The sequence below is a fragment of the Brassica napus genome, chromosome C6 (genome assembly GCF_020379485.1).
Source record: "Brassica napus cultivar Da-Ae chromosome C6, Da-Ae, whole genome shotgun sequence".
NCBI classification, from domain to species: Eukaryota; Viridiplantae; Streptophyta; class Magnoliopsida; order Brassicales; family Brassicaceae; genus Brassica; species Brassica napus.
In genome coordinates this window covers 20,454,227-20,467,325 of record NC_063449.1, presented here as the reverse complement: position 1 = coordinate 20,467,325, position 13,099 = coordinate 20,454,227, and the positions used below count along the sequence as shown (strand labels likewise).

At 35.3% G+C, this 13,099-nt stretch overlaps 3 protein-coding genes across 7 annotated transcripts; 2 read left to right on the top strand and 1 right to left on the bottom strand.

The window, feature by feature from the left end:
* Positions 1 to 1,777, bottom strand: LOC111207008 (protein C2-DOMAIN ABA-RELATED 1). The gene is made up of 3 exons (XM_022704549.2): positions 1,541 to 1,777; positions 584 to 679; positions 1 to 513 (listed from the first exon to the last, which is right to left on the bottom strand). Exons 1-3 carry the CDS (start codon positions 1,649 to 1,651, stop codon positions 214 to 216), a joined length of 507 nt encoding a protein of 168 aa, XP_022560270.1. The 5' UTR covers positions 1,652 to 1,777; the 3' UTR covers positions 1 to 213.
* Positions 1,778 to 2,321: 544 nt separating this feature from the next.
* Positions 2,322 to 4,873, top strand: LOC125575211 (villin-4-like). Of its 5 annotated transcripts, none has more exons than XM_048760580.1 (9): positions 2,322 to 2,426; positions 2,513 to 2,621; positions 2,706 to 2,999; positions 3,092 to 3,232; positions 3,342 to 3,470; positions 3,550 to 3,615; positions 3,698 to 4,031; positions 4,122 to 4,360; positions 4,444 to 4,873. In XM_048760580.1, exons 4-9 carry the CDS (start codon positions 3,128 to 3,130, stop codon positions 4,555 to 4,557), a joined length of 987 nt encoding a protein of 328 aa, XP_048616537.1. In that variant the 5' UTR covers positions 2,322 to 2,426; positions 2,513 to 2,621; positions 2,706 to 2,999; positions 3,092 to 3,127; the 3' UTR covers positions 4,558 to 4,873. The 5 variants fall into 5 exon arrangements, with proteins under 5 accessions (XP_048616537.1, XP_048616539.1, XP_048616540.1 ...); XM_048760582.1 differs by having other exon boundaries at positions 2,348 to 2,621; positions 2,706 to 2,847; positions 2,958 to 2,999; XM_048760583.1 differs by having other exon boundaries at positions 2,348 to 2,621; positions 2,706 to 2,847.
* A 4,809-nt stretch (positions 4,874 to 9,682) lies between these two features.
* LOC111206878 lies at positions 9,683 to 12,293 on the top strand. The gene is made up of 5 exons (XM_022704320.2): positions 9,683 to 10,325; positions 10,542 to 10,780; positions 10,841 to 10,984; positions 11,103 to 11,202; positions 11,287 to 12,293. Exons 1-5 carry the CDS (start codon positions 9,683 to 9,685, stop codon positions 12,291 to 12,293), a joined length of 2,133 nt encoding a protein of 710 aa, XP_022560041.2.
* The last annotated feature ends 806 nt before the right edge of the window (positions 12,294 to 13,099 follow it).

The following is a 13,099-nucleotide window of genomic DNA, read 5'->3' as shown; positions in this document are numbered from 1 at the left end:
TATGAGAAACAACTGTCTTTGAAACCAAATGCTACAATTAGTTATTCCTCATGGACATGCACTTTTTTGGGACTCAAATAAAAAAAAGAAGAAGAGATTATTACATAACCAGTTCGAGATTCTTTCACTGACCAGTTGGAAACCCCACCGCAGGTCTAAGTTCTAAACCATGTATGCACAAGCGACTAAGGATTGGATCAATAAATTGGTGACTTAAATACCCTTTGAACCGGGGACATCGATCCACTCAAGCTGTATCTCTACCTCTCCGCATTCCACGTGCTGGAGCCTAAGGAACATGTTCTGAACAAGCTTCCCTTGGTTCCACACAATATGGCTCTCTTCAGACAAACAGTTCTGTCTGGTCGGCTGTATCTTCATTATAATAGTTCCATTGGGAAGTCCTCCTTCGACCTTAGGGCGGTATTTAACGGCTTCAAGATATGTAGCAATGCTGAACTCTGCTTCTCCCATCTTATCATCCGCCGAGAACAAGTCCTTGTCATAAACTGTCTGCGTCATGACAAAGAATGCTTCATTTCTCGGGTGAAACTAACTAAACGAAAACGTAAGGATCACTTACGAGTTTAATGGGTTGATTTGGATCAGTCACAGAAAGAGTCAAGTCGTCGTTCCATTCGGGGTTTACACTCTGTTTGATCACGTGGGTCTTCAGCTTCTGTATCAAATAAACAAAAGAAAAAAAGAAAAAACATCACAAACTACAAGATTAGGATACAATTCAGTTACGTAAAAGAATCAAGAATTCTAGTATGCTTTTCTTATTTTCCTTACAAAAAAGCATTTGATAGTTTTTGATTCTTATTATGAATATGTACAGAATAAATATCCAAAGTCATCATTTCAATTATTTTGTGGTGGAAATGGAGTATTTTTGTTGACAGAAGGAAGAAAGTTGGTGGCTTAGAGTAAAAAAGTACCAATATGCCAGTTACATAGTTACATTTTTAGCAAAAAAAAATATGCCAGTTACATAAATTCGATAGATTAGTTGTACAAGGACCCACAAATAAGAACATAATCATAAGTCTTCTTTCTGCAGAGGAAAAAAAATCACGTCTTCTCAACCACTACCCTAGCAGAGAAGAAAGATATGCAAAAGTCTAACCACTCATTTAGATTAGTTTAAGACATAAGACACCATAACCACTCTTCAAACATATACTAGAAATCAAAACCAAAAACTTCACATTAGTTTATGCATAACTATGACATGTACACATGTACAGCCTAGCCTCTAAGTCTGCCTTCAAATCCCATTAACACCTTAAATCTCAGTTCGTGAAATTATGTTGGAGATCTATACCATCAAGAATAAATAAACCACATCAAAAGACCCAATTGAGTTTTCACTATACAGATCATATTATTTTTTATTTATTACCAACCAACAGTTTAACAAACACACCAGACTCGAGCAGATGCATCAAAAGATTTAGTCTTTTTTTTTTAAACACAACAACATATTTAGTCAAACATGCAAAAACTGAAATTAAGAGACCAAGATATTTTCCTTTACCTGCTTTCCAGAGTGAACGACGACGTAAGGATCACTGCTTGAGATATCTCTAATGGCGAGATTCACTCCTCTCTTTACATGAATTCTTAGAAGACCCAACAGATTCTCCATTGCAAATTTGGTGGTTTCTTCTTTCGTGGACTCTCGACTGATTTAACAATTTGGAAAGCTGTGGTAGGTTTTAGTATTTTATATAGAGATGCTTCAGAGGAGAGAAGGTCTCATTTGGTTTACAAATCAATAAGTTATTTTGTTATTAATTATTGACGTAAGAAAAAAAATATTTTTATTATTCTACGTCTGGCAACCTCTGTCTTTATACATACAGAGAATATATACTATTAACTTTGTTTCCTTTGTGGTCGTCTTTTTTTTTTTTTTGTCAACCTTTATATTAAAAGTCTAAAGGGCAATTTTTGTTACAAATGGAATTCAAACCCATTACAAATTTTTGTGGTCGTCTTTGTGGTCGTCAAAATTTCAAAATACAAAAATAGAATCAATAGATTACTGGATCACGGAGTGAGATATTTTATTAAATTTTAAAAATTATTTTTGGATAATTTTTTTTTGAAAATCAATATTATTACAATACTAAAAGGGGAATACTCTCAAATTCTAAGCTGTCCACGTCCTCTTAAAAAATCATCCAATCAGAAGGCTTCATTTTACACGTCATCGTCGAAACTGGTTTCATTTTGGGTTTTTCTTTTTAACAATTTAAACGGCCCATTAAGCCCAAAATACCTCAAGAGTCCGAAGCGTAATTTTTTTTGTTCTTCTCAGATTATCTCACATCATCGTCACCGATCAAATTCTACACTCATACGTTACAGTAACCTAAGCATCATCAATCTATTATCCTCTTGAAAGTACCTTAAATGGGGTTGTTCCATCTCCCCTTATATCTCTTTCTATATAAAGTGTTCTGTCTGATCTTCAATCTAACTCTAATTGAAAAATCTATTCTAGCAACTGCCATGAAATCCACCGGTAAATCTCCCTCACCACCAGAATGTCTTCAGTCGCCACCGGTACCGCCAAATCTGGACTCAGTTTTCGGTTAATCAATTTCTAAGAGGTATCAGCCGAAGCCGGGTTTGGTTTCAGTATCTATCATTAGATAATTAAGAAAAAAACTAACTCTTTGTGATTTGTGTAACAGCTTCAGGGTGTGGATGATGCCATTGACAAGAGTAAGAAAGTGTTGACCACTATGTCAAGAAGAATGACAAGGAACAAATGGATCGTTGGTTCAGGGATCTTGGCTCTCATTCTCGCGATCATCTTTGATCATCTCATACAAGGTTTCTCATTACAATACTCAAAACACATAAATTCATCGTGACTGTGTTTATATATGGTACATGTTTTTTTCATTGACGCGCGACCCGCGGCTGCGACACAAATTCTAAAGGGAAAGAGGCCAGAATAAAAGCAAGTTGAAACCGTATACTAAGTAATAATGTGAATACATGTGAGAATATTTCTTAGGAATGCAACATGCTTTGGCATGTGGCTCAACCACAAGTATTTGTTATGTTTTGGCAGGTGACAGAGATATATAACTTCACACAGGATGACTTGATGACCGAAGATATATTTATAGTAGACTGTCACCCAGAGATCTTTGTATGGGTTGGCCAAGAAGTAGTCCCCAAGAACAAGTTGCTAGCTTTAACTATTGGAGAGGTTAGATTTATTAGACACATTGCAAACAGAACTCTTGAGAGAATTAGTCTCAAAAGATCTTGAAACCTTAGGCAAAAGTTACTCATCTATCTATACTTTGTTTCCTTAGAAATTCATCGAGAAAGATTCTCTCCTGGAAAAGTTATCCCCTGAAGCCCCTATATATGTGATCATGGAAGGTGGTGAGCCAAGTTTCTTCACCCGGTTTTTCACTTCTTGGGATTCCTCAAAATCTTCTGTAAGTACCAAACACCTTCAATTAATACATAGAAGGAGACCTTGACAAAGGATTGAACACTCTCTTTGTTTGCTTACAGATGCATGGAAACTCATTCCAAAGAAAACTCAAAATTGTCAAAAATGGTGGAACTCCAGTTGCAGATGTAAAGACTCTTCATGCTTTTCCTTTTAATAGATGATCTTTGTTTGTTTGTTTATCTCTTTTGTTGTTGCTTTGATGAGTAGAAACCAAAACGAAGAACTCCAGCCTCATATGGTGGCCGTGCCAGTGTTCCTGAAAAGTCACAGCAGCGGTCAAGAACCATGTCTTTAAGTCCAGACAGGGTTCGCGTGAGGGGAAGATCTCCAGCGTTCAATGCACTCGCAGCAACATTTGAGAACCAGAACGCAAGAAACCTCTCAACTCCTCCCCCAGTAGTTAGAAAACTCTACCCGAGATCTGTTACTCCTGATTCCGCAAGGCTTGCTCCCAAGTCTTCAGCCATTGCTTCTCGTAGTGCCCTTTTCGAACAATTTAAAACACCTCCTCAGGAACCTTTAATCCCAAAATCCATCAAAGGTAATACCTGAAAGTGTCAATCTATATCATCTTTGTTCTCATTTTTTTCACTTTTGAGTGTTGACCTTTTGAGCTTTGTTGGACATGAAGCGAGCCCTAAGACACCTGAGTCTCCAGCGCCAGAATCCAGCTCAAAAGGAAAGGAAGAGAAAAAGGAAAATGACAAGGAGGGGGAGAAATCGATGAGCAGCAAGATAGTATCTCTGACGATTCAAGAAGATGCTAAAGAAGGTGTGGAAGACGAAGAAGATTTGCCAGCTTACCCATACGAACGTCTCAAGACAACTTCACCTGATCCTGTGACAGACATTGATGTAACAAGGAGAGAGGTAAGTTCAAACCAACAATCAATTTTTTTCATTTTGTAAATGGAAAGAGGATGTTTACAGTTGTTGGTCTCTGTTATATATAGGCTTACCTTTCATCAGAGGAGTTCAAAGAGAAGTTTGGTATGACGAAAGAAGCTTTCTACAAGCTGCCTAAATGGAAACAAAACAAATTCAAGATGGCTGTTCAACTCTTCTGAGAATAATCATCCTTCTCCATGAGACAGTGTCAGTGCATTTTAAGCTGCTGCTTCTGCTCCTGAGAAGCTTAAATAACATTTTTTTCATGGCTTGCGGTTGGGGGAAACGCAACTATAATCGGTTTTTGTTATGAAATTTTCAATTCAAGATTGTGATTACATATCTTGAGATAGGAAACTCAAGTTCTCTTTCTTGCTAATTACAACTACTGTGGTGACCAGTGAATCCACTTACGGCTCTCTTTGTTTTGGATTATTGGTTGTATGGAACTAATCAATCATACACGTATCTATTATCATGATTTTCTTCTTTTTTTAATTTGGTTTTTAAATATTAACCCCTTTTTTTCCCTAAAAGGTTATTATTATCATGGATGTTAATTTTTTTGAGTTATTTGTTTCTGTTGAATTGATTTTTATCCTAACGTGTTACTGTTTCGTTGAAGTTTTAACGTTATCGGAAGTTTCTAAGTATTAATTTCATATTGTGTTTATGTGTAATGGGCTTAGGGGGCGACTGGTTTTCCCGCTACCACCCGCAAACGCAGCTTTTGCGGTTGGTAGCGATTGTCGGCGGTTTGAAACAATCACTCAAATCGTTCTAAACCGCTTCAAACCTCTCAGAATCTCATAAATTCAAAAGCTGGCTCCAGCTAGCGTTTGCGTTTACGGGCTGTTGTGGAAGGGTAAATTTTTTTTCGTTTTTTAAAACAATATATATACAAAAGTAAAAATATTTAATAAAAAATTTAAAATTGAAATTATGAAAATATTAAAATATATCTATTATATTTTAATTAATATTATAAAATTTTATAATAAAAACATTTTCAATAAATTTTTAACAATTAAAACTATAACTTTCTAAATATAAATTTTATATTTATTATAATTTTATGATTTTTGATATTTTTATAAATATATTAAATGTAAATATTGTTAATTTATTATTTGACAGTTACCGCATTTGGTAGTTAACCAGTCATAAGTCACCCGCAAACGCACCAATTTTTAACCGCAGTACCAGTCGTACAAATCTTTTAAAACCGCTAGAAACCGCAACCGCCCGCATCCACAAACTCCCGCAGCCGCAACCGCAACCGCAACTGCTGCGTTTGAACCAGTCAGACCCTTAATAGTGATGGTGATGTTATTTACATGAAATTCATGGGCGGCTTCAGTGCAAATGCAAAGGTTACAAAATAAAATACCTGCTTTATCTCCACTTTTAGAATTAGTTTCATTACAAAGTTCTCTCCGTTTTCTTTGTTTGATGAAAATATAAAAATAAATTGTATGCAGCAAATGTTTATAAGAAGAAAGCTGAAGGTCCTACGAAAACATGAACATGACATGGTATAGTTACTGGTATGAGTTTGAAAAATTATGTATCGTCCTCTTCGCTTCTTATGTCGCCAGTTTGTATGATATTGCATCAGATAATGTCTTGAATTATTCTCTATGTTTCAAATAATAGCTCTGTTTTGAGAGAGCGGAAGCTGTAAATCTTCAGTAACTGTGGCAGAGGTTTAACGATCCTAATCAGGACAGATCACTCTTCACGAAGTTGATATTAAGGCCATCAGTTGAAATGGCAAAGGCAGGAAACCAGGCTGGTGAGGCAAAAATCGGTTTTGTTCAGTGTAAGTAAATAATCAGCGCAAGCATTGCTTACGAAAAAGTAGGCGAGGCTACTGAAACCAGGCCCGGCTCAAGAAATGGGTGTGCCCTGTACCATCTAATATTATTTTGCTATGTTCGTGCTATGTTTGTATATGATTATAAAAAATTAGACCTTTATTTGTGATAATTTTAGAGTTTAGGACCGTAAAACTATACAGAAATTGTAATAAAATATTGAGGACCCTGTGCATTTGCACCAAGGGCACACCCACAAAGCCGTCACTGACTGAAACCAGTATCGTCTATGTAGCTGAGCTATTAACGCTCATGGCTTCATTAGTGGATTACAACAGGCATCTTTAACGGCACTTGATCAAATATGCAGCCCTAATTTCCGGATTTAAACTAAATTGAAAGATGTATTCCCTGTTGCAGGCCTATGATACAATGGTGGGTGAAAAGGACTTCAGTTATCAAGCAGCAAATAGTATAGTGGTAGCCATAGCAATTTTTAAAGAGCCAATGGTGCGTGTGGTTTAGGGATGAAGCAACAGTTGATACTTAGTCAGAGTTTGTGGTTCTTGACCCATTGGACCTGATTATGGTTAATTGCAGAGGTTAGAAAGAAAAGCAAGCCACTGATCCCAATATATAAGAGGGTGTCTATGTTTCTTTAGTACAACTTCATTTGACTGCTTCTACGAAAACATGTTAAAGGATTACCTACCAGGTAACAATCATATTTTTGAATAGTAAGGCCACTGTCTAATAGAAATCATATTTTTGAATAGTAAGGCCAGTGTCTAATAGAAGCACTGAAAATTTTTCTAACACATGCGTTCATGTTAAGATCAACTTTAGGATATAACCTACACTAATTTAAATTTAAATTTAAATTTTCTAACACATGCGTTCAGGTAAATATTACAAATTTTATGTCAAAGTACATTTAAATTTAGTTTAACTTTTCCTCACTAATTTAAATTGTTTATCTATACTAATTTAAAATTTTAAAGCAATAATGAATGTTTAAGTACATGTTCCTACTCCAAGATAAAAACAACATTGAAAGACCATTATATATATGTACATAATACGAAATATGAATATATATATATATACACACATATATTGAATTTTTTAAAAACATTATAATACAAAAACAGTTCTACACAAAACCAAACTACATTACTCTTTTTAGTATAGAATATGTGCTAGAGAAAAAAGATAGAATTTCATATTTCGAATATACATCAAAGAAAAAAAAAAGTTGTTAGAAATATACAGATCAAGTTAGTACAAAAATATTTACAGATTATGTTAAGAAACTAAATACAAAATTAAAGTAAACAATTAGCATCCGAGCGTGGCATGGGCACAGACTTAATGAGTTTATAATATATAAAAATATAAATTAATGATATTCCAAACAAAAAATTATAATCTTTCAAAGCATTCCACTTTAATTTTCAAGTATTATATAAAATATATAAATGATAATATCCACCCAAAATAAAATTAATTTGTTTTAAACCTTGAGGTTTAATTTATACTCTTCAGTTTCAAAAACCTTGAGTTTTAGCACAAAATATCTTAAATTTTGAACATAAATGTATTTTTGTAATTTAATATTTTTCACAACTTTTAACCACTCAAAATTTGATAAACATAATTAGTTTTTTTAAGTTAACAATTTACCATTAATACCTAATAAAAGTGCATTGACAGTAAAAAAAATCATTTGAAACAATTTTTTTAAAGTATAGAACCTTTTTAAAAACAGATAAACCGCTTAATATTAAAATTATATAAATTTCATAGACAAACAAACCGCGCATAGCGCGGTAAAACCTCTAGTAATAACAAAAGATATATAAAATATATTTTAATGATTTGATCTAATCAAAATTGTAAAAATGTTTGTTCCATGAACATTGGCAAAGAGAAAATCTCTATGTGGCCTGCCCGCCACTGCGGTTCAGATCTGGAGGGTTTGTTCTATGGAGTTGCGGCGAGACGGTGGTGAGTGGTCGATTAGGGGTTCTTCGGCTAAGGACGGTGGTGAAAGCTTCGATATGGGATCCAAATCTGAGTTTGGAAACTGGGGAGCCGGTTTCATTTCATCTCTCTCTCCCCTTCCACGGTTTGGTGAGGCATTCTTATGGTTCTGGTGCTGGAGTTGGGGTCAGCGGGGTCTTTTAGAGTAGATCTGTCTCTCTCGTTTGGCCTTAGGCTCTGTAAACTTCGGTTTTTTTGGATCTGTTAGGATGTTCTCTCAGAAGCTTTGACGGCTTGGTTACCGGCTATGGTCTTTGAAGATCTGTTGTGGGTTTTCTACGGTGGATGCACAAAAATATTCCCACTATCTCCTCCCTATTCTCACCGTTATTTTATCCTCTCCCCAAACTAGCATTTCATTTATTTTTCCAATTAAATAAACCAACCATAATTCAACCATCTACATCGCCCACAAAATAACCTTAACCAATCAGATTTCTCCTGATCCACATGTCTCCTTCTTCATCGTACAATCTCTTTTCCTCTCATCCTCCATAAGCGATTTTTAAAGCTAAAAAAACAAGCAATTCAGGTTCGTTTTCAATGATTTTTTTTTGTGATATTACATTTAAATATCGTGTATATGATGGGTAACGTTAAAAAGTAAGATTTGATGAAAATTCGAGAGATTAAAACGATTTTTAAAACTATTGTTATGGATTTCAGGTATATTTTATGTCCGTTTTTGATGAAATTTTCGCTGAAATATCAATTGTATATCTCGGCTATTGTAAAAACAAGAAGATCCGATGAAAATTTGTGAGATTAAAAACGATTTTGAAAACTAGGTCTATGGATTTTGGGTATATTTTATGTCTGTATTGATGATTTTCTGTGTGTAATTTCATTAAAATAAATTATACATCATGGGTAATGTAACATCCTAACAATATCGTCCTAAAAAGCTGATTAGTTAGTTCAATAATAGTTTATGGATACTACTAAGATAACTAAGATTACTAAGACAAAACGGTTTTACTAGTATTACTAGGATTACTATGTTTACAAGTTCGACTAGTATTACTGGTATTATTATGTATAATACTGAAATAAATTAGTATTAGTAAGATAAGATAGTACGGTGTCAGAATTAATTTTAAGCTTCTTAATAATGATATTTCCATTTTATTGGATGCAGAATCCGCATTGCACAATTATATGTTTTGATTATGGAAGATATTATATGAAGGATGGGGTTCAAATAAAATGGATCTCTGGAGATGGTGAAGGAGAAGATCAAATTTACACGACTGTGTTGAAGAAATCAGTGGAGGAGGTCACTTACTCTGGTTTGGTTGAGCGTATTTGCAGAAAGATAAAGGTAGATGAATCTAAGATGGAAGTGAAGATTAGTTACTTTCCAATGGTATTGTATTCATACAAGCCATCATATATCTTGAATGATGAAGACGTTTTTTGTTATCTACTGCAAGTAAATCACGAGATGTGTAGAAATGTTCTACATGTGGAGATCAACAATGAAGAAATGCAACTTTCAGAAAAGGATGATGAAACTGATGTCTATGTCGGTCTATCTGATAGAGAGGCTACTGATAGAGAGGCTACTGATATTGAAGCTTGTAATGAAGATGGTACTGAGAATGATGGAACTGATAATGAAGGTGTTGGTGGTGTGCTCACTTTTGACGAAGACATTGAGATGCATGATGGTGTGTATCAGCCACGAGATGATGGTATGGATTTAGTTTTAGGTCAAGAATTTAGAACCAAGGAGGCAGCAAAAGTTCTTATTCAGTCAGCTTCATATCAGAAATGTTTTGAGTTTGATATAATAAGTCGGATACTATATGTGGTTAAATGCAACAGAGCCAAAGAAGAAGACTGCAAATGGTTTGTGCGAATTGCAAAGTTAAAGAATTCAGAGCTTTGGACAGTTAGAAGTTTCATCAACCAGCATACATGTTTTGTTGTTACTACAAGAACACTGCATGATAGAGAAGCCACTGATAGAGAGACTACTGATAGAGAGGCAACTGATACTGAGACTGGTGATAAAGATCGTACTAAGAATGATGCAACTGATGGTGGTGTGCTAACTCTTCACGAAGGCACTGAGATGCATGATGGTGTGTATTAGCCACGGGATGATGGTATTGATTTGGTTTTATTTCAAGAATTTAGAAGCAAGGAGGCAGCAAAAGTTCATATTCAGACGGCCGCACATCAGAAATGTTTTGAGTTTGATATAATTAGGACGGATACTAAGAGATTTGTGATTAAATGCCGAGGAGCCAAAGAAGGCTGTAAGTGGTTTGTGCGAGTTGCAAAGTTATAGAATTCAGATCTTTGGACGGTTAGAAGTTACATCAAGCAGCATACATGTTCTGTTGTTACTACAAGAACATTGCGGAATAGAAGGAGAGGCACACCACAAATCGTTGCATCTGTTTTGGCTCGAGATTATCCTGGTACATTTGACACACCAGTTCCAAAAGTTCTGATCGATTTGGTTCATCGCCAGGTTGGTGTGCAAGTATCATACACAACAGCATGGAGAGGAAAAAGAGAAGTTGCTAATGAGGTGCGAGGAAGTCCATAAGAGAGTTTTACTTTATTGAACTGTTATCTGCACATGCTAAAGGAGATGAATATTGGCACAAGAACTAGTGTGGTAGTGGATGAAGCCAACAAATTCAAGTACATGTTTTTTTACTTGGGAGCTAGCATAGAAGGGTTCCGTGCGATGAGGAAAGTCCTCATTGTGGATGGAACACACCTCAAGAATGTATGGTGGATTTCTCCTTGTTGCGACTGCTCAGGATCCTAATCATCACCACTACCCAATTGCGTTTGGTGTAGCAGACAGTGAGAATGATGAAAGCTAGACATGGTTTATGGAACAGTTGAAATTAGTGCTACCTGATGTCCCGGGATTTCTCCTTGTTGCGACTGCTCAGGATCCTAATCATCACCACTACCCAATTGCGTTTGGTGTAGCAGACAGTGAGAATGATGAAAGCTAGACATGGTTTATGGAACAGTTGAAATTAGTGCTACCTGATGTCCCGGGATTGGTGTTTCTTTCAGATAGAAACAAAATCTTGATCAAGGCAGTACGTCTAGTGTTCCCTAAGGCCGAACATGGGTATTGTATATGGCATTTGTCTCAGAATGTTAAAAGCCACGTCCATAACAACAAAGATACTTGTGCGTTCAAGTTTAGAGAATGCGCACACGCTTATACAGTGGTTGAGTTCAAGTACCTTTATCATGCTTTTCGCAGGAAGTATCCTAGTGCAGCGGTGTATCTTGACAAAAGTGTTGAAGAGAAGAAATATTATTTTAGGGGAGATAGGTACAATGTCGACACCACCAATTCAGTAGAATCTTTTAATGGTGTTATTAAGGAAACGAGAATGTACACCTTACTGCCAATGTTTGATGTAATCATTGGAAAAATGGCTGAATGGTTTAACAAGTATAGGAAGATGGCAGCTGAAGTACCTATTGTGGAAGTGGAAATGTCTAAAACTTGTGTTGATGCAGGGTTTCTCACGGTTGACGAGTTAAACAGCTTCCATCTTGAGTACAATGTGCATGGTGCTGACGGAAAAAATTGTACCATCGATATGGCTAGCTACACTTGTAGCAGTGAGCAATTTGATAAAGATAAATACCCATGTGTGCATGCAGTAGCGGCTGCCACATTCATTACTGATAAAGCAGGAAATAAACTCCATCTATCTGAGTATTGTTCTAAGTACTATTTGGTAGAGCAATGGGCATTGGCTTATCACAGGACAATATATCTTGTTCCTCATATGTCTGATTGGGTTATACCAGAAGAAGTTAGCACAATGAAAATACTTCTTCCAGATTTTGAAGTCAAGAAAGGAAAACCACAACAAACAAGGTTTCCATCAGTAGGAGAATCTCGTGGAAGAGGAAAAAGAGGCAAAAGGAGTGGCAGAGGGAATGCTAGAGGGAGTGGTAGAGAGGGTGGCAGAGGGAGAGCCAGAGGCACGGGCAGAGCCAGAGGAGAAGGACTTGCAGCGTATTTTGATTGTGGAAGTGGTTCGGATTCAGGTGTTTGATTGTTGAAATTTGTGTGTGTTATTCGGAGTACTAAGACTACTGGTATTATTATGTGTTATTTAGACTACTAGGATTTACTGGTATTATTATGTGTTATTTGGACTACTACGATTTACTAGTACTATTATGTGTTATTTGAAACCATTATATATATTACAGGCAAATTGTTTATGATGTAAATTTAGACTATTTTTGATGATTATTTTCAATGCGTAGACTATGTATATGATAACTAAGTAGATTTAAACCATTTTTGATGATTGTTTTCAATAATTTAAGAAAACCTTATCGGTTTCTCAAAAAACTTCTTTAACTTTCTATGTTAGTGTGTGAATGGTTCGAGTATAGTAAGAAGAATCAAACAAAATACGTATTTCTGGTAAATTGTTTATGTAAATATCTTCTTTAACGATATTTACAGTGTAAAATCATCGGTTTTTCTACGAAACCTTCCATTTTGTGATGGTTTAACTAGATAAACGTAAAAATTGCAAAAGTATTACTATGTGTATAGTAGTATTACTACTACCTTGAAGATTACCATGTATTACTAAGTGTTAAATATAATACTAAATCTCTATAAGGTGGCTGCACGTTTTACATGTGAAAACCATTTTTTTTAACAAACTTTTTTAATATTATATATATTTTGACGTTTTACATGTGTTTACCATTTTTGCTATATTTTTTATAGTGCTTTTTGGATGCAGTAAACCCAGTAAATCCACTTATACAACTAACTCATTTTTGGGCAGAGTAACAACTTTAAATTTAGTTTTCCAAACCTGTTTTTGCAACATACCAA

Bases quoted from the DNA above. Each gene is read 5' to 3' on its own strand.
- LOC111206878 (XM_022704320.2), top strand. From the start codon at position 9,683: ATGTGTAGAAATGTTCTACATGTGGAGATCAACAATGAAGAAATGCAA. The intron at 10,326-10,541 runs GTGTGTATTAGC...TATAGAATTCAG, and splicing joins AGGCACTGAGATGCATGATG to ATCTTTGGACGGTTAGAAGT. The intron at 11,203-11,286 runs GTGAGAATGATG...TGTTTCTTTCAG, and splicing joins TGCGTTTGGTGTAGCAGACA to ATAGAAACAAAATCTTGATC.
- LOC125575211 (XM_048760580.1), top strand. From the start codon at position 3,128: ATGACCGAAGATATATTTATAGTAGACTGTCACCCAGAGATCTTTGTA. The intron at 3,233-3,341 runs GTTAGATTTATT...TTGTTTCCTTAG, and splicing joins TAGCTTTAACTATTGGAGAG to AAATTCATCGAGAAAGATTC. The intron at 3,616-3,697 runs GTAAAGACTCTT...TTTGATGAGTAG, and splicing joins GTGGAACTCCAGTTGCAGAT to AAACCAAAACGAAGAACTCC.
- LOC111207008 (XM_022704549.2), bottom strand. From the start codon at position 1,651: ATGGAGAATCTGTTGGGTCTTCTAAGAATTCATGTAAAGAGAGGAGTG. The intron at 680-1,540 runs GTAAAGGAAAAT...TATTTGATACAG, and splicing joins TCGTTCACTCTGGAAAGCAG to AAGCTGAAGACCCACGTGAT. The intron at 514-583 runs GTAAGTGATCCT...GTCATGACGCAG, and splicing joins CAAATCAACCCATTAAACTC to ACAGTTTATGACAAGGACTT.